The sequence below is a fragment of the Nicotiana tomentosiformis genome, chromosome 4 (genome assembly GCF_000390325.3).
Source record: "Nicotiana tomentosiformis chromosome 4, ASM39032v3, whole genome shotgun sequence".
Taxonomy (NCBI): Eukaryota; Viridiplantae; Streptophyta; class Magnoliopsida; order Solanales; family Solanaceae; genus Nicotiana; species Nicotiana tomentosiformis.
The window spans coordinates 38,134,489-38,161,355 of NC_090815.1; the positions used below are offsets into that span (position 1 = coordinate 38,134,489).

The 26,867-nt window shown below is 38.6% G+C and overlaps 1 protein-coding gene across 7 annotated transcripts in view; it reads left to right on the top strand.

Annotated features, from left to right (window-relative positions):
- The window catches only part of LOC104112285 (protein PHYLLO, chloroplastic), a 29,766-nt gene extending 5,944 nt beyond the window's left edge, over positions 1 to 23,822 (top strand). For 3 of the 7 annotated variants that reach the window (XM_009622159.4, XM_018776364.3, XM_009622162.4), the window contains 20 exons: positions 131 to 202; positions 1,279 to 1,389; positions 1,459 to 1,653; positions 2,097 to 2,759; positions 4,390 to 4,614; positions 5,197 to 5,493; positions 6,508 to 6,575; positions 12,826 to 12,984; positions 14,893 to 15,018; positions 15,095 to 15,226; positions 15,308 to 15,422; positions 17,535 to 17,690; positions 17,832 to 18,068; positions 18,180 to 18,347; positions 19,083 to 19,226; positions 20,337 to 20,798; positions 21,085 to 21,378; positions 21,457 to 21,617; positions 21,730 to 21,837; positions 23,053 to 23,822. In XM_009622159.4, coding sequence (XP_009620454.1) covers positions 131 to 202; positions 1,279 to 1,389; positions 1,459 to 1,653; positions 2,097 to 2,759; positions 4,390 to 4,614; positions 5,197 to 5,493; positions 6,508 to 6,575; positions 12,826 to 12,984; positions 14,893 to 15,018; positions 15,095 to 15,226; positions 15,308 to 15,422; positions 17,535 to 17,690; positions 17,832 to 18,068; positions 18,180 to 18,347; positions 19,083 to 19,226; positions 20,337 to 20,798; positions 21,085 to 21,378; positions 21,457 to 21,617; positions 21,730 to 21,837; positions 23,053 to 23,296 — 4,137 coding nt within the window. In that variant the 3' untranslated portion in view covers positions 23,297 to 23,822. The remainder of the gene's footprint in view (positions 1 to 130; positions 203 to 1,278; positions 1,390 to 1,458; positions 1,654 to 2,096; positions 2,760 to 4,389; positions 4,615 to 5,196; positions 5,494 to 6,507; positions 6,576 to 12,825; positions 12,985 to 14,892; positions 15,019 to 15,094; positions 15,227 to 15,307; positions 15,423 to 17,534; positions 17,691 to 17,831; positions 18,069 to 18,179; positions 18,348 to 19,082; positions 19,227 to 20,336; positions 20,799 to 21,084; positions 21,379 to 21,456; positions 21,618 to 21,729; positions 21,838 to 23,052) is intronic. The other 4 variants (XM_009622160.4, XM_018776365.3, XM_018776362.3 and 1 more) reach the window with 4 other exon arrangements.
- Positions 23,823 to 26,867: the final 3,045 nt, after the last annotated feature.

Here is a 26,867-nt window from a genome sequence, read left to right on the forward strand (position 1 = left end):
TGATCTTTCTTCCCCATATTTGTTTGAAATAGACAAAAGAAGAGAACAAACAATAATGTTCTTATCACTGATGAGATATGCTTTATTCATTTATTAACTTATTTTCTCTAATTGCCTTTGCTGCATGCAGAAAGATGCTCCATACTATTCCAGTCAGTTCTTCGCCAGAATGTCACCCACTTTAGCCATTTCCAACAACATGGTATGCTAATCTATGAATATTACGAGTTAGAGCCTTTTGCATGAATACAAAATTGCACAGCATGCTCTGTTTCTATTCCGTGCTAAAGATGTTGTTGATATGAGTTTCATGTGCATGCATTTTTAGTAACTTGGAAATGATTTGGAATGATGAGTTTCTTTAGATTTATGGCCGAGATGTTTGGAGAATACAATGTTCTTGTCTTGTCTGGTTAGGTAAGTATTGTTTATTCATATAATGATAAATAGTTTCATAGTACTATTGGGCCGAGGGAGAATTTCAGAGAAGATGGCTAAACATAAACTTCAAGGATGAAGATTCTGGAAGATAAATGTCCATGATACGTGTGATGCTGCCGCTACTTTTTAGCTAATTTGGTGATTTAGTGTTCATGTGCCAGTATATCTTGGATAAGGTAACCTTGGAACAGGTTTACAACAAAAGGAACAAAAGACAGCTAGCTTTGAGTTGTCGAGACAGCTAGCTTTTGGAATCTTTTGATTCAATATTTTTCTCAATCTTGTGGTGAACCAAATAATTTTACCAGTAAGAAAGCATCTTCAGCACCCTCCATCTTTTATATCTTGTGATTTTCAAGTTTGAAGGTAAGATGATTTGCCATTGTCCTTGTGTATCACTCTTCTACCCATTCTGGTTACTTCCGTATTTGTCCCTTTCATTTCAAGGCCAACGGCTCGTCCTTCGTTGAGGTAGCTTTGACTCATCGAAATGCTCGTTGCTGATAAACTATTTAAACCCCAAAAGGCTCTATCTTTTAGTTGTCAGCCATTATTAGTGAGCCTCTTGCTTCTTTAATTTTTAGTTGTTCCTTGGCTAGATAATGTTCATGGAGCTTTTCTGGTATTATCTTAAGTTTTCTACTTTTTTCAGCGTCACGAGAGTTGTCATGAATTATTCTGAATGTTTGCTTTAGGAATATTTTTCCTTTCCTTCTCTAGAAAATGTGGCTTTCATTCTAGTTGCTTTTTTATATGAAACAATGTATTCTCATTTGTTTTAAACATGTTCGATTGAAAACTTTGGAGATACTACTCTGAATCATTACTTGTTTTCAGCATCAACAGAATGACAACACACAATTTAGTTGCCGCTTGCAAGATTGCGCAAACATAAATATCTTGTGGGCGTCACTACTAATTGAAGAATGCACTCGACTTGGTCTGACGGTGAGACTATTTTCAACTTTATAAATATGATTTAATTGAAATACAAGTATCTGATTCTTCCGCATCTAGTATTTTTGTGTAGCTCCAGGCTCACGGTCATCTCCTCTTGCTATTGCTGCTTCTACTCATCCTGCTACAAGTTGTATTGCATGCATCGATGAGCGCTCACTTGCATTTCATGCTGTTGGTTATGCCAGAAGTTCTCATAAACCTGCAGTTGTCATCACATCATCAGGCACAGCAGTTTCAAATCTTCATCCTGCTGTGAGTACTAACACGTAATATTCATATTCATTCCAGCAGTGTACAAAGCTATTCTGTTTCCTCTTTATTTACATGTTAAATGCAAAAGTTAATTTTTGATTTCTATATTCCGCAATTAAGTTGTATAACCTGGCCAGCCTGATTGACGTGATGTTTAATACCTGCTGCAACCGTTAGCCAGTATGCTACTTCTTTGAACTATATCTGTGCCAACATGCATGTATCAGTTTAGATATTATATTGCACTAGGGTAGATTTAATTTCAGCCTGAGAAATTTCTATTTCCTAGTTATACATCAATTTAAATTCCTCTTTCAATCATCCACTTATGTTTGAGCAAAAGTTTAATCCTCTTTAGAGGTTCCCTTTCTTCTTGAAGGAAACATTTTATTTTAGTTACGTGATGTCTTTTCTTTGTTTAACTGTTCCACGGAAATGGACAGGTTGTGGAAGCCAGTCAAGAATTTGTTCCGCTCCTGTTACTTACGGCAGACCGTCCTCCGGAGCTGCATGATGTTGGAGCAAACCAAGCCATCAATCAGGTCAATCATTTTGGTCCATTTGTGAGGCACTTCTTCAATCTTCCTACTCCCACTGATGATATTTCTGCAAGGATGGTACTTACCTCCATTGACTCTGCTGTTCATATTGCAACCACTTCACCAAGTGGTCCAGTTCATATCAACTGTCCCTTTCGAGAACCGCTGGAAAATAGTCCAAGAACGTGGAACCCTAGTTGTTTGAGAGGGTTAGACTCTTGGATGTCTACTAGTGTACCTTTTACTAGCTATATCCAAGTTCAACAATCTTATAGATGCAATTATGGTACCCCTATGGCGGAAGCTCTGGAAGTGATAGAAAAGGCAAATAGAGGCCTTTTATTGCTTGGTGCTATTCACCGGGAGGATGATATATGGGCTGCTCTGCTACTTGCTAAACACCTTTCATGGCCTGTTGTAGTTGACATTCTATCAGGTCTCCGACTGAGGAAATATTTTGTTCCATATCCTGAATTTGAAGATAGAATTCTATTTATCGATCATCTAGATCATATGCTGCTTTCAGACTCCGTCAGGGATTGGATGAAGGCTGATGTGATAATCCAGGTATATGCTTGGATAGGTTTTTTGATCTAGCTGTATGCATTATGTTTGAGTTGAACCTGTTTCTATCACTGGTTCTCGACTCCTTCGCAGAGAGATCATTAGGTTCACTTTTTTTCCATTTCATGCCAGTGTCTAACAATGTAAAAACATATAGATGGTAGGATAGGAAAAATACCGCCTGTTCCATCCGACAAAATCTGGGCAGGTTGAAGCAACTTATTTTTTGATTGGAAATAGGAATGACTCATTGGAGAATTCTTTTCCTGGTTCCTGCAAAATTACTGATTTTCGATCTTTCAAAGTGTCTATCCTTTTTAAATGACGGATGTCTTGTCTTAATTTCTACAATGGTACTGAAAATGATGTGGAACCTTCTGGTTGGACTAGCATGGCTAACTAAGCTGTTCAATAGTGTAATCAAATGAGTGAAGAAAGACTTCGTTGCTTTCGATATATAAGAACAAATGATATATTTAAAGTTGTACAACTATCTCAGCAATAAACTTATTGAGTCATATGATGAAAGTTTTTGAAACAGTGAAAGATCATGCATATTATTTGTTTATGCCTAGTAAATCTGCAACAAGAGTGATTTTTTTGCTAAGAAAATTAATGGACGTACATAGGAAGAGAAGGCTTTCGACATGATATTTTTTAGTATAGAGAAAGCATATGCCAGGGTGCAAAGAGAAGTCCTCTTGTCGTCCTTGAGAAGAAATGAATTCATATCAAATATAAATGCCTTAAAGGATATATATACAAATGAATAGAACATGTGTGAGAACCATTAGAGGAGATAGAGTGGAATTTTGTATAGCTGTGGGTTTGAACCAGGAATTTTCCTTTAGTGGTAACTGGTTCTCTTTGTTATGAGTGAGTAACCAATAGTATACAATATGAGGTTTCATGGTGCATGCTATTTGCAGACCTTATTATATTAATTGATGAAGCTAGCTAGAGTTAACCTAAGTTGGAATCATGGAGAATCATTCTATAATTCGGATAAATAGAAGTAAAAATATATACCAGCAAATTTATCCATCACAAGAAGAAGGAAGAAGAAGTGAGACTAGACGAGATTGTGGTGTCTCACAATTAAGATATCTATACTATTGTCTAGGAGAATCGTATGATAGATGAAGATGTCTCATCTAGAATTGAAATAAGATGACTGAAATAGAAGGGTTCTATGGGGTGCTATGCGATCGAAAGAACTTAATAGTTAAAGGCAAGTTTATAAAATAGTTGTTAGAACTACCAACATGTGCGCAATTGAATGTTGGACATCTAATGCCATCATATCAACAAGATGAGTGTTTTATGCGGGTGTTAACATGGATATGTAGCTAAAAGATATTGGACGAGATTAGAGATGATCACAACTGATAGTGCGCACCAAGTAGCTCACAAAGAATAAAATGAGAGAATATCGTCTAAAACGGCTTGGCTATATCCTACATAAGCTTCTAGATGCACCAGAGATGAATGTAGTATTGCTAAAGCTAGATTTCAACGAGTAGGAGCAATATATTCTGTTAGATTAGAAATACATAAAACTATGCTTCATGGTACATGTGTTTAGTTACTGATTGCTAAACAAGGAACTTAATTGAGTTAGTGCATATAACAGATTGGAAGTCGCATAACAAGCAAGCGTGTTGCCCAACTGCTAGAGAGCTGCTTTCCTTGTTCATATATTATGGTTGACAATCATCCAAGTCGTCATGATCCTTCACATATTGTGACGCATAGGATCCAGTGTGCAATTTCTCAGTTTGCCGATTATTTGATTACAGCTTGTTCACCACATGTTTGCAGCAAATGGAAAGGTTTCCTACGAGCATTGAACACTGTGGTATGTAATTTTGTTGACTCTGCGTCATCTTCCATACTTCAATTCATGAATCTTCATATGTCTATTTCTCCTATTGATGACATATTTCCATGAATTTCTCTCTCTCGCTCTGCGTGTGTGAGTGAGTGTCTGTGGTCGTGGGCAAGCACATGTGATTTCAAATATGAAAATATCTTCATAGAGATGTACATCTACCTATTTATCAATGTTAATAATGCATCTGATTTTCCAGATTTCACATTTTTACATATTGCCTGCATGGCATTGCAAAGCATCGGACAAAGCTATGAGCAAATAAGTCAATAGCACTTCATCCTATTATGTGTTACCTGGAATTTTATTAAAATGCAATAATATGATGTTTGCTGCATAAAATCCTCAATTATGATATGATTATTTTTTAAAAGCATCTTGAGGGGGAGAAGTGCAAGTTTATTGCTTGTTAGGCCGGCTAGCAATTATTATAGTTTCTGGTTCCTGTTATACCATGAATATTGCTTATGTTTAATATTCGTCCTGCCCTCATAACTCTTTCTTGTCACAGCCTTGAGTATTTTCTTGACTTTCCATCCTGTTTAATAGGCAGCCTGGGATATATCGTCTCTAATAAATTCTGAGTACTCGTTGACTGAGCCTTATGTTGCACAAATGATTCTGGAAGCCATTCACTGCGAGTATGCTGTATTTTTGGGTAACAGCATGCCAATACGTGATGCTGACATGTATGCATGTAACTCGGCAGAGTGTACCCAGGATGCAGCCATATTCAGCTCAGGATTACCATGCCACTGGATTCAGGTTGCCGCTAATAGAGGAGCTAGTGGTATTGATGGTCTGCTCAGCACAGCTGTTGGTTTTGCAGTTGGATGCAACAAAAGAGTGAGTAGGTTATATTTAATGGGAACAACAGTATATGATGTAAATCACTGCATTCAGTGAAATCTAATTATAGAATACTCATGTTCCTTACTGAGAATGTTTTGGGTGTAAAGAGAACTGTCATTGTGTTAGCTTTTGCCTTCATTACTGCATGTGGTCATTAAAGTTGGTGTTTCTGCTTTCTTTCTCCTAACTGCTTCTCTCTGCGCTTCATCGATCAAAAGAAAAACCGCCTCTCTGCAATTCCTGTGCTGATCTATTCCCTCGCATTTTGTACTGAGAACAATCAACAACAACAACATACCCAGTATTATCCCACACCGTGGGGTCTGGGGAGGGTAGTGTGTACGCAGACCTTACCCCTACCTTGTGAGGATAGACAGGCTGTTTCCAATAGACCCTCGGCTCAGGAAAGCATAAGCACCACATTAATAAAAATATAGACAAGAAGGGATGTACTGAGAACAATCCTGGAGGAAATATTTTCCCTTGCTGGATGAGGTGTGATGTAAGATATAATGGGCTGGCACCAATGAAAATTAACATAAGTTTGAATATCTCAATCCGAAGGGGTAGCCTTGGAGAATGGTAAAGTTGTCTCTGTGTGACCTATAGGTCATGAGTTCGAGCCGTGGAATCATCCACTAACACGCTTGTTTCAGGCTAGGCTGCCTACATCACCACTCCCATGCGGTACGATCCTTTCCCGGTCCCTGCATGAACGCGAGATGCTTCGTACACCGGGCTGCCCTTTTAGAATATCTCACTCCACTGGCAAAGACTGTTCTTCCTTTTTTTTTTAATGACTGCTCCTGAAACCATTAGTTTCTGAAACTTGTAGGATTATAGCAATTAGAATATCACTTAGTTTCAATCTTCAAAATTATTAATGTGAAGCGTAATTATTTTCCTTTCTCTGTGTTTCACCTTTGTTTTGGAAAGATTTTCTTGTGTTGTTTTGTATGTTATGCACATATGATTGCGTGTGGAATTTAACATTGTGCTTCTTTTTAGGTACTTTGCGTAGTTGGAGATGTTTCTTTCCTGCATGATACAAATGGGCTATCCCTGTTGACAAAGCAGTGAGTATTTTTGTTTTTCCTATCTCTTTCCATTTTTGACATCCTTCAAGTGCTGCTTTGTTAGAGCTGATTCAATTTGGGGCATATATTTTCATGGGAAAGAGAAGTTATGATGTGGAATTACCAGTAAGCTCAGGAACTATCCTTTCCTGTTTCTCTGTCCCTGGCTTTGTCCTTGGGTTTCTCAACCAACCTGGCATGTTCAGGGGCGCCTCGGCGATGATCTAGTCGTAGTAGTCCTGATGGGAAATCTGATAAGAACCACCTATGTTCATGAAACCATTCCTTTGTGTGCAAGAGCTTAGAATTCATGCTATTACTATTTGTGAGAATGCACGGGAGAAAAATCTATTATTGATATTCTGTTTAATTATAATACAATGAGCCCTATTTATATACATATTATATTCCTATTCTATGTGGGACTAGGACTAATTCATATTATTTACATTACTATCTAACATTCCTCCCCAAGCCGGTGCATACAAATCATATGTACCGAGCTTGTTACATATGTAACTAATACGAGGACCAGTAAGGGACTTGGTAAAAATGTCTGCAAGCTGATCATTCGACTTCACAAACTTTGTAGCAATATCTCCTAAGAGTATCTTTTCTCTGACGAAGTGACAGTCAATCTCAATGTGTTTAGTTCTCTCATGGAACACCGGATTTGATGCAATATGAAGGGCATCTTGATTCCATCTTGTTGATCTCACCAAATTTCAACTCATTAAGCAAATGTTTGATCCAAACTAGCTCACATGTTGCCACAACCATTGCTCGATCTGCTTCTGCACTAGACCGAGTAACCACATTCTATTTCTTGCTCTTCCAAGACACGATTACCTCCTACTAAAACACAATATCCAGATATAGAACGTCTATCAGAAGGTGATCCTGCCCAGTCAGCATTTGAGTGCCCAACAATATGCTCATGGCCTTGATCTTCAAACAATAATCCTTTGCGTGGAGCTGATTTTATGTATCGAATAATGCGGACAACTGCATCCCAATGACTATCACGGGGAGAATCCAGGAGCTGACTTACCACACTTACAGGAAAGGAAATGTCAGATCTAGTAACTGTGAGGTAATTTAATTTACCAACCAACCGCCTATATCTTGTAGGATCGCTAAGCGACTCCCCCTGTCCTGATAGAAGTTTAGAATTCGGATACATCTCCCCAAGAACGTCTAAGGCATACTTCCGTTGTGAGATTACAATACCCGAGCTAGACTGAGCGACCTCAATACCTAGAAAATACTTTAATCTGCCTAGATCCTTAGTCTGAAAGTGCTGAAAGAGATGTTGCTTCAACTTAGTAATACCATCCTGATCATTGCCGGTAATAACAATATCATCAACATAAATCACCAGATAAATACTGAGATTCGAAGCAGAATGTCGATAAAACACAGAGTGATCGGCTTCACTACGAGTCATGCCAAACTCCTGAATAACTGTGCTGAACTTACCAAACCAGGCTCGAGGAGACTGCTTTAGACCATAGAGGGACCGGCGCAACCGACATACATGGCCACTATACTCTCCCTGAGCAACAAAAACAGGTGGTTGCTCCTTATAAACCTCATCCTCAAGGTCACCGTGACGAAAAACATTCTTAATGTCCAACTGATAGAGAGGCCAATGGCGAACAACTACCATGGATAGAAAAAGGCGGACTGATGCTATTTTAGCCACGGTAGAGAAATTAACACTTTAATCGAGCCCAAATATCTGAGTATACCCTTTGGAAACAAGACGAGCCTTAAGTCGATCAACCTGGCCATCTGGACCAACTTTGACTGCATACACCCAAGGACAGCCAACAATCGATTTACCCGAAGGAAGAGGAACAAGCTCCCAAGTACTACTCGTATGTAAAGCAGACATCTCGTCAATCATAGCCTATCGCTACCCTGAATGAGACAGTGCTTCACCTGTAGACTTAGAGATGGAAACAGAGGACAAAGATGATACAAATGCACAATGGGGTGATGACAGACGATGGTAACTTAAACCGACATAATGGGGATTAAGATTACGAGTGGACCATATACCTTTCCGTAGTGCAATCGGTTGACTTAGAGGAGACAAGTCCGTAGTATTAGCAGGGTCAGGTGCAGGACGTGAATCAACTGGGCCTGATGCTGGGTGCGGACGACGATAACAAGTCAGGAGTTGTGGAACTGTAGAAGGTTGAACTGGACTAGGTGGTGGAACTGGAGCTATAGGTGGTGGAGCTGCAACTGGAGCTGTAGGTGGTGAAGTTGGAATAGAGGAAGATGAATGGGAGATAGTGACTGAATCTCCAACAGATGGAACCGGTAGCACCTCAGAAATATCTATGTGAGTACCTGGACCTGTGAAGTATGATTGATTTCAAAGAAGGTAACATCAACACACATAAGGTACCGCTGGAGGTCAGGAGAATAGCATCGATATCCTTTTTGCGTTCTCGAGTAACCCAGAAACACACACTTAAGAGCACGAGGAGCTAATTTATCTTTTCCTGGAGTAAGGTTATGAACAAAACACGTGCTCCTAAAGACACGAGGCGGAAGAGAGAACAAAGGTAAGTGGGGAAACAGGACATAAAATGGAATTTGATTATGGATAGCTGAAGATGACATACGATTAATAAGATAGCAAGATGTAAGAACTGCATCCCCAAAAACGCAACGGAACACGAGATTGTATGAGTAGGGTACGAGCAATTTCAATAAGATGTCTATTCTTGCTTTCAGCTGCCCCATTTTGTTGGGATGTATACGGACAAAATGTTTGATGAATAATCCCATGAATGTTCATAAACTGCTGAAATAGGGAAGATAAATACTCTAGAGCATTATCACTACGAAATGTGTAGATAGAAACCCCAAATTGATTTTGAATTTCAGCGTGGAAGGTCTGGAAAATAGAAAACAACTCAGATCGATTTTTCATCAAAAATATCCAAGTGCACTTGGAATAATCATCAATGAAACTGACAAAGTAACAGAATCCCAAGGTAGATTTGACCCGACTAGGACCCCAAACATCTGAATGGACTAAAGTAAAAGGTGACTCTACTCGATTATCAAGACACTGAGGGAAATGAGAGCGGGTATGCTTACCGAGCTGACATGACTCACACTCTAGAGTGGATAAAGTGAGATAAACCAGGTACCATTTTCTGAAGTTTTGACAAACGGGGATGTCCCAACCGTTTACGTAATAAATCTGGTGAATCAGTAACAGGACAAGTTAAATGAAGACACGATGTGAGTCCATGTGATTTTGCAAGGATAAGGTAATAAAGTCCATCTGATTCACGTCTGATACCAATGATCTGCCCTGTACTACCGGGAACATAAAGAACTGAATCTAAAGGTAAGGAAGGAAGTGAACTTGCTTGACCTATTCCAGTTGCCATTGTTTGAGACCCGTTGGCCATTGTGACTGTTGGAAGAGATTGAGAGCATGAAATAATAGTAAAAAGAAATTTGTTACCAAAAATGTGATCAGATGCACCTGAATCAATGACCCAAGACTCGGAGGATGAAAATTGGGAGACACAAGTCACACTATTACTTGTTTGAACAACAGAAGCTATCTCTGAATATGTATGTTTAAATGCTTTGTACTGAAGGAACTCAATATAATCCGGTAGAGAAACCATCCAACTATTCATAGTATTTGATCCCATTTTTCTACAACCAATTTCTCAAATTCTTGATTAAAAGTTGTATCGTTAACCTTGGAATGCCAAATCAGAATACCCTTTTTTTTTTGTTGAGAAAACACTGTTCACTCACCGAAAAAAAAAAAGGTTATCGGAATTTGATGAAACTTGAATGAAAAGACTCGGAATAATCTCCCGAGTATCCAAAAGAAGCATCGTCGGAAAAATCACTGTAGCCGCCGGAAAGTCTGTGTAGTTGCTGGAAAAATCTCAAAGTGATTGAAATAAAAAGAAAAAGGTATGGGTAGGCTCGAAATTACTAGGCGATCAGACTGTTCAACAAAAACCTTTTCAAAATCTGGCCGGACCAGGCCTCACGCACCGACATGTGGGTAAGATCTCGCCGGTAAATTTCTCCCTTTTCCGGCACGTGAGGACGCGTGGGAATGTGTTTTCCTGTGAGGTGACTAGGGTTTGGTCGCCTGAGCCTGAGAAGTCTTGTGGTGGTGTTGGTTTTTCAACAACACCAACATAAAGTGATTTTTGTTACAGACAAGCTCTTAAGTCGCCGGAGAATTGCACGGCGACGAGGTCTTTCTTCCCGGAAGTCGCTGGAATGATGCACAGCGTTAAGTTTCTCACTAATGCTCTGATACCACGTGAGAATGCACGGGAGAAAAATCTATTATTGATATTCTGTTTAATTATAATACAATGAGCCCTATTTATACAATACATATCATACTCCTATTCTATGTGGGATTAGGACTAATTCATATTATTTACATTACTATCTAACACTATTGCTTAGGCTTTTTAGTTTTCTTTTCATTACCATTAATCCATTTTTTGCTTTTTATATTTGCCATTTGGTTTTATGATTAAACATTGCTCTCTCTCTCTTATATGTGTGTGTGTGTGTGTGTTACATTGCTAGTTTTCTCTATTTTGCTCTCTCGTTAGTATTAGCTGCTGCTCTGTTGATGGGTGAGTTGACGCGATACATTCAAGGGGAGCTACCTTGGTGCATGTTATTTGCATATGACAAAGTACTGATTGACGAGACGCGACGTGGTGTTAAAGCTAGGCTGGATCTCTGGAGGTTTGGAGGCAGACCCTGGAGTCTAAAGGTTTGAGGCTGAGCAAGACTAAAACAAAATATTTGGAGTGCAAGTTTAGTGACGTGACTCGGGAGGCCGACATTGAAGTGAGACTGGATACACAAGCCATCCCCAATAGAGGAAGTTTCAAGTATCTTGGGTTTATAATCCAAGGTAATGGGGAGATTAATGATGATGTCACACATCGTATTGGAGCGGGGTGGATGAAATGGAGGTTCGCATCTGGCATCTTGTGCGACAAGAATGTGCCGCCAAGACTTAAACGTAAGTTCTACAGAGTGGTGGTTAGACCGATTATATTGTATGAGGTGGAGTGTTGGCATGTCAAGACCTCTGATATTCAAAAGATGAAAGTAGCGTAAAGGAGGATGCTGAGATAGATGCGTGGGCATAATAGGAGGGACAGGATTAGAAATAAAGATATTTGGGGACAGGGTGGGAGTGACCCGTGTGGTGAACAAAATGTGGGAAGCGAGGGTGAGATGTTTCGGGCATGTGAAGAGGAGATGCGCGGATATCCCAAGGGGTGTGAGAGGTTGTCTATGACGGGTCCAAGGAGAGGTAGAGGTAGGCTGAAGTATTGGGAAGAGGTGATCAGGTAGGACATGACACATTTTTAGCTTATCGAGTACATGACCCTAGATAGGAGGATGTGGAGGTCGAGGATTAAGGTAGTAGGTTAGTAAGTAGTCGAGCGTATTCTTTTTTCAAACCTGTACTTCTTTTCAATAGTTGTAGTACTAGTGTTATCCTCGTATTCCCTATTTTTAGATCTCTATTACTATCTGATGTTTCTTTTGCTTCGGTTATATTATTTTGCTGGTGGTTGTTACTGCTTCTCTTTCCGTAGTTCTTTGTCATAACTTCTGTGATTTTACTTTTATTGAGTCGAGGGTCTACCAGAAACAACCTATCTACCTTCACAAGGTAGGGATAAGGTCTGCATACATACTACCCTCCTCCCACTTGCCCTCCCCATTTGTTGGAATACACTGGATATGTTGTTGCTGCTGAAATAACTTTTTGCTTTCATATTTGTTGTGTTTTTGCTCCTCTGCCTCGTAGTTGGGTTCCTGCCTATAAAATACAGTTCAAAGTGATTGGCTCTTCAATATCTTAGCTGGAATTCTTGTTGGGATAGTTAGTTTAATCCCAACTTCCTGCCACTTATGTGTGCTCCTTAAATACTGTATTCATGACTTATAACTTTGCTCTATTCATTCTTAACAAATGCTTTTTACGGTAGGTACTCGATAATTTTGGTCCTAGTACAGATCCTATGAGATAAAGCTTGAACTTTTCACAGGGTAGACGGATGGGCTATATATGGTTTTGACTTCGATTACAACATATGATTCAGATGATAAGTTATCAAGTTAAAGATCCTGTCTGCTTTTTTATGAATGGAAAATTACATAAAGTTCTATTCACCAAATGATACAAATATTTTCATGTTTGAAGGATGTTGCGGAAGCCCATGACTATAGTTGTCGTTAACAACCATGGTGGCGCCATATTCAGTCTTCTTCCTCTTGCAAATATGACTGCAAGAAGCATTTTAGACCAGTATTTCTACACATCTCATGATGTTTCAATTCACAACCTATGCATTGCACATGGGTAAGAAATGTCAGATGTTTAAAGGATGTGTCTGCATTTTTATTTTTATGTTTGCATTTGTGTACATTGCTGATAATTTATGATTTACCATTGTAATACTGTTTGCATTTCTTTCCTGTACTTTTTCACTGCTGCTGCCAGCATTGACCTATCCGTTCCTGATAAGCATACCAGTTATCCTATGAGGTATCAGACAATGTGCCAGAATATCGTGGACAACATGTACAAACACCCTTGACATGTCTTTCCCTGTACAATAATCTTTTCTCCTTACTATCTTCCGTGGTTACTACTCTTCCACAGCGTATGTTGTCCCATCTTGGTGTTCCAACCTTATGCCTTCCAGTGCTTCATTCTTGAGTATGGCATGTGTGTAACTCAACTTTCTTAAGCACATTTATTTAAATGATTCACTCAAACTACTCCCCTTCTCTCCTACTGGGATTTTGGGACCTACCATTTTTATCTTCTAGAGCATCAATATATCTATAATATCTTTCCCCATTATCCATTGCTTTTGAAATATCTGCCACAATTCCCCTTTCAAGGGTGACGAGGAGCCTATTGCTCCACTTCAACTTGATTTCCCTAACCAATACGTGTCTTAGGGTGTGAGGAAGCTTAATGAAAGCATGCAGCTCTAAAGCTTCTAGCATTGAAAATAGTGTTGCATCAAGATATCTGCCCCTTCTTATGATACTTTTTTCTTTTCTTATTTACAAATCAATGGACTTGAGATGTTTATATGAATAATTCTTCACAGAGAAAACTTCCTACTGAAGCAGCAACCCTATAATAACCTGTTAAGTTCACAGCTTCTATGGCATTGCAGGACACTTTTGATGGAACTTCTCTCCTAATAGATTGACAACAGTTTCACTTTTTTATTCCTCATGTCCGTCCTTCATGATGCTGGCTAAACCTTAGCCATGGAGTACAAACATTTTGTAGTAAAATTTGTATTTAAAAATGTCATATATAATACCGATAGTACATCTGTAAAGATGGATGCATGAATTCCAGGTTGTGACAAATTAATTATTGAAATTGAAAGAAGATGTTGATGTATACTGGACACCCCTATTTATAGTTGTCAAACATGATACACATGATTTTTGTCTAATATGGGACAATATCCAACTTAAGTACTTCTCTTCTAATATTCTAACTTTAACATTATAACACTAACACATAACATTCTAACGTGCCAGCTCAAACTGACAGTGCCAAAACCAAATGAATTTGTTTGAAGCATATAAACTAAATAGTCAAGGGAATGGTTACTTGAAAAAGTAATGGAAGATGTTATTATCACCAAAATATCGATGAGAAAGTTCTAGTGGCAGGCATCTTGAGGAAAAGTTTCTGCCTAAGAATGGCTGGAAAAGATAGCGTGCCGGTGAAACACTCATTGAAAAAAGTGGTCAGGTGCTGCCAGAAAAGAGGTGTTATGCCACTAGAATGGTCATCCAAAAGAGACGTGCCGTTAAACAATCACCATAAAGAGGCTCTGTTTTGCCGAAATGATTACTACGGTCATCAGAAAAAGGCATGATGCCACCAGAATGGTCAGCGGAAATAAATATGGTACTGCTAGAAGAGTTTCCGGGAAGAATAGTAAAATTATGACAGAGTTAGTTAGCATGTTAGGGTGCCATGTTATATCATTTCATACTATAATGTGGATTGTATCTCACACCCATAATTATGTGTATTTTGTATCCCAAAGTTATCAATGCATTCTCTTAAATGTTAATTCTTTAGTAGGAAATTAGTCTTAATACACTGAGACAAGTTTCTTCGAATAGTTTGATACAAATATTCGTTTTGAGTTGATATTGCCTTGTCACTGCCCATAGTTATTAGCTAAACTTGGTTCCATCTTAATTTGTTATACTTCGTTTGCAGTGTGAAGCATTTGAAAGTACAGAGTAAAATGGAACTGCAAGATGCTCTGTTAGCATCTCAAATGGACAAGGAAGATTTTGTCATAGAGGTTGATAGCACCATTGATGCCAATGCTGCCTTTCATAGGTAGCCATGTTGAAATCCAATGGCTTTTTAATTTGACTAATGAAACATTCTCAGGTAAGACATTTTCCTCTTTCAGTATGTTGAGAAATTTTTTACAGCAAGGTGTGGATCATGCTTTCAACAGCCTTTCGAAACTTCATGTTTTGAATTCCATGAATGATGGGTTGATACCCAGCAAAGTTGGTAAAATGCAGTACTCAAAATATAGGTTAGCATTTATATACTGCACAGAGAGTTCTATCTGGAGTCCTGAAAAATTGACATGACTTTTCATACTGTTTTCTGGTAGAATTCAGCTGTCCTCTCCTCCTACTTCATCATCTGCAAGTCACATATCCACCTACCACCGAGAAGGCTTCATAATAAGTTTGTTTCTTGAAGATGGTAATACTGGTTATGGAGAGGTAATTCACCACCATTTCTTGATACTTACCCTCCTTGGGGAGGCTGCACATGTTTGGTAGAGAATCCAACAACGAAGCAGCTGTTTGATGCATGGTTCTAGCATTTGTTTTAAAAAGAAATTCATATATAGTGATTAGCTATGATACATGGATACTTTATTTGCTTTGACAGAGCAATATTGATTATGTATGAGTACTTTGAGTGGAGCTCCTAAATACACTAAAAACATTAGCAACAAATAAAATAAATTGAAATAAAAGCAAGTACCTGTACTGCACCCATATCAGAAACATAATATAGCTGAATCTATGTGATTGTGATGCCCCTAATGGAGGGCAGCTTGTTGAGGGCGGGTCAAGAAGAATGACCGGCAAGCTTCTGAAGAAGGCTTGCACATATCATAGGCAAATCCCACATCAAAAAGGGAGAGAAAAATAAAGTGTTATATAAAGAGCAGGAGTTCACATGGTACATGCACTTTTGGACTCAATGATGGCATAGCCCAAGGGACAAATCTGTGAGCTCTGCTAGGCCAAAGAGAATATACGTGCCATGGGCTTGGCTATGATGCATAAAATATTAGAGTCGGACTCCTGTATGATGGTGCGGCAAACCTCAGCGAGGACGCTAAGTTCCTAAAGGGGGTATATGTGACGCCTTCTGACAAAGGACGTGCTGATAAGGGCTTGTCCAGAAGGACTGGCAGACATATAGGCTGACGAGCTTCCTAAGTAGGGCTACCCATGACAACTTAGGCAAACCCCACATCTGAAAGGGAGAGAAAAATGTCTATATAAGATAGAACACAAGTTCACATGGTACCTGCGCTATTAGACTTGGTGATGGTGTAGCCCAAGGGACAAATATGTGAGGGTTGGCCAAAGGGGACAATAAGTCATTGGCTTGGTTTTGTGATAGGGACATACCTGCTTAGAGTGCATATAACTAAATGTAAAACCTCATGATATATATGGTATAAAATTGAGGTTGAAACCTTGAATTGTTGTTGGTGATGACAAAGTCCTTATTTTCAATTCTCCCTGCGTTGTTGTTAAGTGAACGCTTTTCCGTCGGGGATTGTAAAATCATCTTACTGTTTCTTTGCATATGAATTTATCATTGCATACGGATGATTGATTTGTGTCAATCTAATGAAGTTGGTCATGGAAAATTTGACCTCTAAATATTAATTTCTCATGATGGGATTCTACAAGAGATATTGGATGCATTGTAATCTCATAAGTATCATTAGTCTTTTTTGATGAAATCATAAGTATCATTAGTCTTATTATCTAATAATCCTTTGATATCATACATGCAAATTAATAGAAGTTAGATCAGCTTTTACCGTAGAGCAGGGGTTCATGCAATCCAAAGTCAATAACAATGTCTTGAGCATGTCATAAATTAGCTGCTCTAAAACTGTGAGAGCCGGTCATCTTGCAACAGGACACGATGAAGTGAGATATATTTAGCTGAAGGTGACTGCTAATGCTTGCTTTCATTCCTTGAGGATAGTTTTTCTTTTTCATACTATGATACTCCAATTGATACAGAAGAATATTTGCTAGACGGTGCAGCTGTTCTGTAGTTGAAGGCTCAGTTGATCATTCCTTTTGTAGACAGATGCAAATAATACATGATTTAATCAGAACAGGCATAATTCGTGAGTCATTAATCGGCAACTCATCTGCCATACATAATTAAGGTCAGGAGAGAGTGAAATATGGTAAAATTAACAGAATCTGATATGTTAAATTTATGAGCTTTTCCTTGTATATTGCTCCAGAAACATTGATTGAAGATTCTTATCTAAAGTAGTAGGCAACTTAGTCTGTTTCTCAGTTGAAACTTACTAAAGCATGGCATTTTGCTGTTTGTTGTACTTTTTTCACTTGTGAGAAATTGAAAACCATATACAATTTTCAACTTGTAACCCGGAATTTCTTGATATACCAAATATCCAAGAATATGCATTTAAGTTATTGACAATGTATTGCTTTGTCCCTCCCTCTCCCTCTCTTGCTCCCTTTGCCTTCCTCTCTCCAATTCCTAGACAGAACTCTGAAAAGCTAAAAATTTCGTGGTTATCATCTACTATATTTAAACAGGTTGCACCTCTTGAGATCCACAAAGAAAACCTACTTGATGTGGAAGAGCAGCTTCAGTTCCTTATTCATGTTGTAGAAGGAGTTACTATAGAACATTTCCTTCCTTTGCTGAAGGGTTCATTTTCTCGTTGGTTGTGGCACAGCTTAGGTATCCAGGTAGGTTGATGCATCTTTATTTTGAGGGATAGTAGTAGATATGACTAGAAATGCTACAGCTGATAAGGTTGATATAAAATATTACTCACCGTATATCTCCAAATTTACTATTTGTGAATTATGTTTTCACTTCATTTCTAGCCCAGTTCAATCTTCCCAAGTGTGAGATTTGGCCTGGAGATGGCTGTACTCAATGCTATTGCAGCTAGAGAAGGTTCAAGTCTGTTGAATGTACTCTGTCAACAAACAGAAGAATCAACTGGGAGGTCTTTAGATGTCAAAGTTTGTGCACTTCTTGAGTCTAATGGTGGTCCTAATGAAATGGCTCTTGTTGCAACAACACTTGTCAAAGAAGGATTTACTGCTATAAAGCTAAAGGTTGGTATATCATTTACAAAACCTGGAGCTTCATAGTAATTATAACTTTCAGAGAAAGCTTTATGCTTCCAATTTGTGAAAAGGTTTAAAAACTACTTTTCTTCCATGCAGGTAGCACGCCAAGCAGATCCCACCGTGGACATTGCAATTATAAAGGAGATAAGGAAGAAAGTTGGTTGGGAGATTGAACTGCGTGCTGATGCAAATCGAAGTTGGAACTATGATGAAGCTGTTAAATTTGGCCTTTCTGTAAAAGATAGTGGCCTGCAGTATATTGAGGTAATGCACCAAAACACTTATTAATTGTTTGTAATCTAGTCATAATTTCCCCAGCGGCTGAGGAACGTAATGCCTATTTATCTAAGTAGGGTCAGAACCACAAAGAACACTTTCAAGATGGAGAGAGTAAAGATCATACGAATTTTGCCCGTCTGTACTTCTTCAGAAGCCATTGATCTTTCCTTCCTTTGATGTTGTGGACTCAAACTAATATCGTGCCAAAATTCTCTAACATATAGTGGTCCTTACATCAAAATATGTTGCTTTTCTTGCATATCAAAACACTCAAATTTTATGAACTTTATGTTTTTACACCATGCAAATAGAGCAATAAAGTGATCACTTAGAGTTACTATGTTACACTAATGAAGAGGTATAATAAGAGATTTTAGTCTTGAATATAAAATTAAAATTATTATAGTTGCAAAAAGTAATAATGAGACATGACTTGTAAAGAAGTTCAAGAAGTAACATCCTGAGGAGTTAAATTACCGTAACTAAGAGGCAGCATTCTAATTTTTAAGTTGCAAAAAGTTCAATTTTAGTGGATACCTAATTTCAGGGTATGATAGTTTAGGAAAAGAGCAAATTGCTTGTGTTCTGTCCCTTGGCCATTGTTTTACTGTTTAACAATTCGGCAACATAGTTTGCCTAAATGTTAGGTATTCATCTCTTTGACATTAGTTCTCAGTTCCTATAATACTAGATACTTATATTAAGTTTTGGTTATTACAGGAGCCTGTTAATGATGAAGATGATATAATCAAGTTCTGCGAGGAGACTGGCTTATCAGTAGCTCTAGATGAAACTATCAACAGTATTAGAAAAAATCACCTTAAAGTGCTCTCAAAGTACACTCACCCAATGATAGTTGCTTTTGTAAGTCTACAAAGTATTATGGTCTATCATTATATAGAATGTGGCATGTTTTTAATTGTTGCACATAGGTATTATATTTAGAATCCTTCCCTATTAGATTAAAAAAAAAAAAAGAGCAGCCCGGTGCTAAGCTCCCGCTATGCGCGGGGTCCGGAGAAAGGCCGGACCACAAGAGTCTATTGTACGCAGCCTTATCGTGCATTTCTGCAAGAGGCTGTTTCCACGGCTCGAACCCGTGACCTCTTGATCACATGGCTGCAATTTTACCAGTTATGCCAAGGCTCCCCTTAAAAAAATAACGGAATTCTTCCCTATTAGATACTTATTAGAAAAAGGAAGTCTTCCCTAATAGATTTGTATATATATATGAGTCCATCTTATAATTATCTGCATCAAAACTTCGATCTTGTTGGTGCAAAGTAATCTATGAGGTGAATCTTCCAAGTTTTTTGTAACCCATTTACTTGCACAGGGCAGAAAGCAGGGTGCCCCCACCCCCACACAAAAATCACAAATAAGAATCATGACTACAGCTACAGTCAGATCCAAATTTTCACTTTTTGGGATTCCTTGAAATTTCTTTTTCCTGTTCCTGGTGGTATCAAAACGCCGGTATGTCGGGATATCTTATCTGTCTCTCCAAGAAAATGGATATCTCCAGAAAAGATTTTTAGTTCAATTCGTTTTTTTTTTCTCTTCACCCGGACCAACCCACCAACTCGGCTTCTTTGATTTAAGGTGATTTGTGTATCTACCCCAACGATACTATGGTTCCATACCAATATGGAAGAAGATCTGGGCAAGTTATGCACCTCTTCACGAATGAAAAAAAATCGATCTACTTTTTAATGAAGTGAATCCTCTACTTTGTCTTATATACCTACTCTTGTATCCACTATCTACGATTTAAAAGAGATCATCGTTTGGCGTGAAAACTGACAATAACGGATTGAACTTCCCGATTGCGGCATCTGCAGAAGTTTCAAAGGCAAAGTCCAATTGTTGTCAAAATTGGGATCTTGATTAAAGTAGGCTTTGCAGTTACTGTAACTAGGTTAATTGGATTTTGCTTAGTTACTACAAATAAAAGCAGTTTCGGAATTATGTCAGGTTATCAAACCAAGCGTTGTTGGGGGTTTTGAAAATGCAGCATTGCTTGCACGATGGGCCCACCAGCAGGGAAAGATGGCTGTTATCAGTGCCACATTTGAAAGTTCCTTGGGTTTGTCAGCTCTGGTTCAGTTCTCACGGTATGTTGACCTGCTGAAGTTAGATACAAATAGAATGCTTAACAAGGAAGAGAACTCTTGCACAGCCCACGGTCTTGGAACTTATCAATGGCTTAGGGAAGATGTTAGCAGAAAGCCTTTAGTGATTGGCTGTAATCCTTGCAATGGTGCTGTAGAGGCATCTGTTACTGATGCTGGACAGCTCCTGCAGCATTTTCAATTCAACCAAAATGCAGTTGTTCACGATTGTACTTTCAGAGAAGTTCATACATATGAATTTGTGGCTGATCTTGAAGGCACCTCTGTCTGCCTTAACGTGCAAGAGATTGGAAAGAACGATGATGTAAGTAGTCAAATTTATGTATTCTGGTATTGCTAATAGCTAGTTGAAGAAGTTTCCTGCAATCCAATATGCTGAACCTAGCTTTGGGAAAAAGAAAAAAGTTTGACAACGGGGTACCAGGTGTTATCTTATTTTTCCTGCTTGGTTGCATATACTACAAGTTTACTTCTAGCAATTATGGTTGTAAAGTACTCTAGTCATTTAACATGGTGAATTTTTCTATTTCCCATCTTGTAAACTTGAAGTACCAAATAATATACTTTTATGCATAATCTGAGCGATGCAGAGTAATGTAGTAGTGTTTCTTCATGGCTTCCTTGGAACTGGAGGGGATTGGATCTCTATTATGAAGGCTATATCAGGCTCAGCTAGATGCATTGCAGTGGACCTACCTGGACATGGAAGATCAAAGTTGCTCGGCCAGGATTATGGTTCAGAGGAACCAAGGTTGTCAATTATGGCCTTTGCAAATATATTGCAGCAGTTGTTTGACAGTCTACAGTGTCAAAAAGTTATTCTTGTTGGATATTCTATGGGAGCAAGGATTTCACTCTACATGGCTCTAAAATACAATGACAAGGTATACTATAAAAATTATTTTCTATGGTATGTGCAAAAAAATTTCTCAGTTAATATAATTGTGCAATTTGCTTGATAGAAGGTTGCTGGAGCTGTTATAATATCTGGAAGTCCGGGATTGATAGAAGAAGAGGCAAGAAAAGTCCGTAGGGCCAAGGATGATTTTGCAGCCTGCTTTCTTGATTCTTCTGGCCTTGAGCCTTTTTTAGATGTTTGGTATTCTGGAGATCTATGGAATAGGTATTTGATGAGATTCTCTTCATAGGAGTTTGCATCTTCTCTTGCTCATCGCTGCATGAGATGTTTTTGCAATACCAATTGCTAACATGTTAAATATGTTTATATCCTGCAGTTTAAGAACTCATCCACATTTCACTAAAACACTTGCGAGCCGATTGCAGCATTGTGATTTAAAGACTCTCGGGAGAGTGTTATCAGATCTGAGTGTTGGGAGACAGCCGTAAGTTAATGAGAAATCTTTGGTCTTTTCAATTTGTTTTGTAGATTTGCTTCTTTATCCTTTTAAACAATGATGAACCCAGGATTTTATGATCATGGGTGCTCCACTGCTTTGCGCCGAGCTTCTAAACAACTGCTTACTATCAAGAGGGAGAAGAAGACGACGAATTCCTGAAGTAGTTGTGAAAGGAGAGGAGTTGTGTTATGTTTTGGGGCAGTTGGGTCGGGTGGGAAAGGAAAAATAAAAGGGAAAGAAAACGCAAACAAGAAAAAAGAATGGAAGAATAGTCATGTTCTATTATAGGGAATATGAGGTTCAGCAAGGAAGAAGTTAAAAAGGAAAACAGAAAGTTCAAAAAGGAAAAACTAATAAATAGAATAGAAAGGAAAAAAATTTCATTTTCAAGATTGGTCTTGCGTTGTAGAGCTTTGCAGCGTCTTGCACCTGCCATCCAAACCAATGCACCGTTGAGCAATTTTGGAGATTGGGTGCTCACACGATCTATTTGTTATCAGATTACTAATTTCCTATACAAATATATACTGTCAAGAACGGAAACAATGGGTGCTCAAGCACTCAGTAGTGTTAGTCCCTGCTTTTAACCATGATGCGACCTTAGAATTCTCATATTTTCTTTCTTCTTTAAAAGATGAAGAGCTAAGGGCCTGAAGTGCTAAACATTAGCAGCTCTTCAGCTACTTTTAGTAGTTGAGCATCCGGTAGAAATAGCATGTTTATATGGTTCTTAGTTATTGGTCAAAGCTTCTCCAGTCGGGAAAAGTGCAAAGTTTGCTGTTTTATGAGAAGTGATTTACTTCTGCTAGAATTTTTCATAAGGAATAGGAAGTGCTGGGAATCCATAGATAAGGCAGTCGCTTTAAATTTACTTTATTTTTCTTTTTTCCCTGTCTGTTCTAATCAATTTGATTGAAATGTTCATATTTCTCCGAGTTGGCATCAAAACTTTAGAGACACTTGGCATCTTTAGATTTTGAATTTTTCAAGCCATTTAGATATTTTGCTATTCTAAGTAGCTCTCTGGTTGAGGGCATGTTATGATGTGATCCTTTAGCTAGTCAATAATTGTAGTTCAGTAACCTGAGTTACTTCTTCATCTGTTACCCTTATATACCAAAACAGGTTGATGCATCTTCCTTCTAATTCTTTTTCCTTTCCCTAGTTCCGCTTTCTAATTGTCATCTTCATGTATAACAGGCCATTATGGAAAGATCTGAAGAGCTGCAGAGTACCTCTTCAGTTCATTGTTGGAGAGAAAGATGCTAAGTTTAGAAGGATCGCTCAAAATATGCGGGACACAATGTGCCAGAGCACGGACACCACAAACGTTCCGGAAATAGTTGAAATTCCATATTCTGGTCATGCTGCACATATTGAGAATCCTCTCCCTGTGATCAGTGCAATAAGTGAGTTTATGAGAGAAGTTGAAGTCAGATCATAACTAAAGCTGATTTTCAAAATTACTCCCTCACTTGAAAGAAGAAGCAGATTTAGATGGCCAACACTTTGATGGCTACTACGGTTTGAGTTGAAGTTTGATTTTCTCCTCTTGCTTTCATACTATATACACACTAGCATCGCAATGCAAAATAAATGTGAGAAATCACGAGAGAAAAAATATTATTGATATTAGATTCTCAATATAACACAAGAGGTCCTATTTATAGCTATAGTCTACAAAGTACATATTACACCCATTCCAATGTGGGACTACACATAACTAATACTTCCCCTCAAGACAGTGCATACACATCATATGTATCGAGCTTGTTGCACATGTAACTAATACGAGAACTAGTAAGAGACTTAGTGAAAATCTGCTAGTTGATCATTCGACTCTACAATCTTTGTAACAATATCTCCTGAAAGTATTTTTTTCTCTGACAAAGTGACAGTCGATCTCAATGTGTTTAGTCCTCTCATGGAACACCGGATTTGACGCAATATGAAGAGCAACTTGGTTTTCACACACCAGTTCCATCTTGTTGATTTCTTCGAACTTTAACTCCTTGAGCAACTGCTTAACCCAAACTAACTCACACGTTGCCATAGCCATGGCCCGATATTCGGCTTCGGCGCTAGATCGAGCAACTACATTCTGTTTCTTGCTCTTCCACGAGACAAAATTACCTCCTACTAGAACACAATATCCAGACGTAGAACATCTATCAAAAGGTGGTCCTGCCCAATCAACATTTGTGTACCCAACAATCTGCTGGTGGCCTCGATCCTCGAATAGTAATGGGAGATAGTAACTGAATCTCCAAAAGATGAAATTGGTAGTATCTCAGAAATATCTAAATGATGACCTAAACCTGTGAAGTATGATTGGGTTTTAAAGAAAGTAACATCTACGGACATAAGGTACCGCTGGAGGTCAGGAGAGTAGCATCGATACCCCTTTTGTGTTCTCGAGTAACCCAGAAATACGCACTTAAGAGCACAAGGAGCTAACTTATCTGTTCCTGGAGTAAGGTTATGGATAAAACAAGTGCTTTCAAAGATACGGGGTGGAAGAGAGAACAAAGGTAAGTGGGGAAACATGATAGAGAATGGAACTTGGTTATGGATAGCTGAAGATGATATACGATTAATAAGATAGCAAGATGTAAGAACTGCATCACCCCAAAAACGCAACGGAGCATGAGATTGTATGAGTAGGGTACGAGCAGTTTCAATAAAATGTCTATTCTTTCTTTCAGCTACCCCATTTTGTTGAGATGTGTACGGACAAGATGTTTGATCAATAATCCCATGAGATTTCATAAACTGCTGAAATGGGGAAGACAAATACTCTCGGGCATTATCACTACGAAATGTGCGAATAGAAATCCCAAATTGATTTTGAATTTCAGCGTGGAAGGTCTGGAAAATAGAAAATAGCTCAGATCGATTTTTTTATCAAAAATATCCAAGTGCACCTAGAATAATCATCAATGAAACTGACAAAGTAGCAGAATCCCAAGGTGAAACTGACCCGACTAGGATCCCAAACATCATGACTCACACTCTAGAGCTGACAAGTGAGATAAACCAGATACTGTTTTCTGAAGTTTTGACAAACTGGGATGTCCTTACCGTTTATGTAATAAATCTGGTGAATCAGTAACAGGACAAGTTGTTGAAGGAAGACAAGATGTGAGTCCATGTGATTTAGCAAGGATAAGGTAATAAAGTCCGTTTGATTCACGCCCGGTACCAATGATCCGCCCTGTACTGCATTCCTGTATAAAAACATGATCGTCAAGAAATAAAACAGCACATTTAAGTGATTTGGCTAAGCGACTAACAACTATGAGATTAAAAGGACTATTGGGAACATAAAAGACTGAATCTAAAAGTAAGGAAGGAAGTGGGCTTGCTTGACCTATTTCAGTTGCCATGGTTTGAGACTCATTGGCCATTGTGACACTTGGAAGAGATTGAGAATACGAAATAGTAGTGAAAAGAGATTTGTTACCAGAAATATGATCTGATGCACCTGAATCAATGACCCAAAACTCAGAGGATGAAGATTGGGAGAAACAAGTCACGCTATTACCTGTTTGAACAACAGAAGTTATCTCAGGAGATGTCTGCTTACATGCTTTGTACTGAAGGAACTCAATATAATCTCTTAAAGAAACCATCCGACTATTCAAAGTATCGGTTTCCGTGTCGTTATAATTTGTAGTAGTAGGGTTAACTTGAAATAGTGGAAATAAGTAACTCCTGTGGGAAAACTGAAGAAATAGCTGGGAAAACACTGTTTACAGCAGAAAACAGAAAACTATTTTACGTCGGAACACTGTTCATATCGAAAAATACTGTAGCTCACCGGAAATTGTAAAGTTGTCGGAATTTGTCGTAACCAGGATGGATAGACTCGGAATTCCCTTGCGAGCAAGCTGTCCTGAAGAAATATTTTCAAAAAATAGCCGGAAAGGTCACTGTTCACGCCGGAAAAATATAAAAGTGGTTGGAATTTGATTTGAATTAGATGGGTAAGCTCGAAATTGTGAGGAGAGCAGACTGTCCTGAAGAAGTTTCGCGAAAAAATGGCCGGAAAGTGGACGGAACCCTCGCCGAAAAAGTTGTTGTTGCCGGCGCGTGGCAGCTTTTCTGCCGGATAAATTTTCAGAGGTTGGTCGTCGGAGGGTGATCTACCTCGTGGTGGTGTTGGTTTTAGCGCAACACCGACAGAAAGTGGCTTTCACGTAGACAGGCCTTAGGTCACTGGAAAAATTGCACGATGACTAAGTTCTTTCTTCCCGGTTAACGCTGGAATGACGCACAACAATCTTTTCTCACTAATGCTCTGATACCATGTGAGAAAGCACGGGAAAAAATATATTATTGATATTAGAATACGAAATAGTAGTGAAAAGAGATTTGTTACCAGAAATATGATCTGATGCACTTGAATCAATGACCCAAAACTCAGAGGATGAAGATTGGGAGAAACAAGTCACGCTATTACCTGTTTGAACAACAGAAGTTATCTCAGGAGATGTCTGCTTACATGCTTTGTACTGAAGGAACTCAATATAATCTCTTAAAGAAACCATCCGACTATTCAAAGTATCGGTTTCCGTGTTGCTACAATTTGTAGTAGTAGGGTTAACTTGAAATAGTGGAAATAAGTAACTCCTGTGGGAAAACTGAAGAAATAGCTGGAAAAACACTGTTTACAGCAGAAAACAGAAAACTATTTTACGTCGGAACACTGTTCATATCGGAAAATACTGTAGCTCACCGGAAATTGTAAAGTTGTCGGAATTTGTCGTAACCAGGATGGATAGACTCGGAATTCCCTTGCGAGCAAGCTGTCCTGAAGAAATATTTTCAAAAAATAGCCGGAAAGGTCACTGTTCACGCCGGAAAAATATAAAAGTGGTTGGAATTTGATTTGAATTAGATGGGTAAGCTCGAAATTGTGAGGAGAGCAGACTGTCCTGAAGAAGTTTCACGAAAAAATGGCCGGAAAGTGGACGGAACCCTCGCCGAAAAAGTTGTTGTTGCCGGCGCGTGGC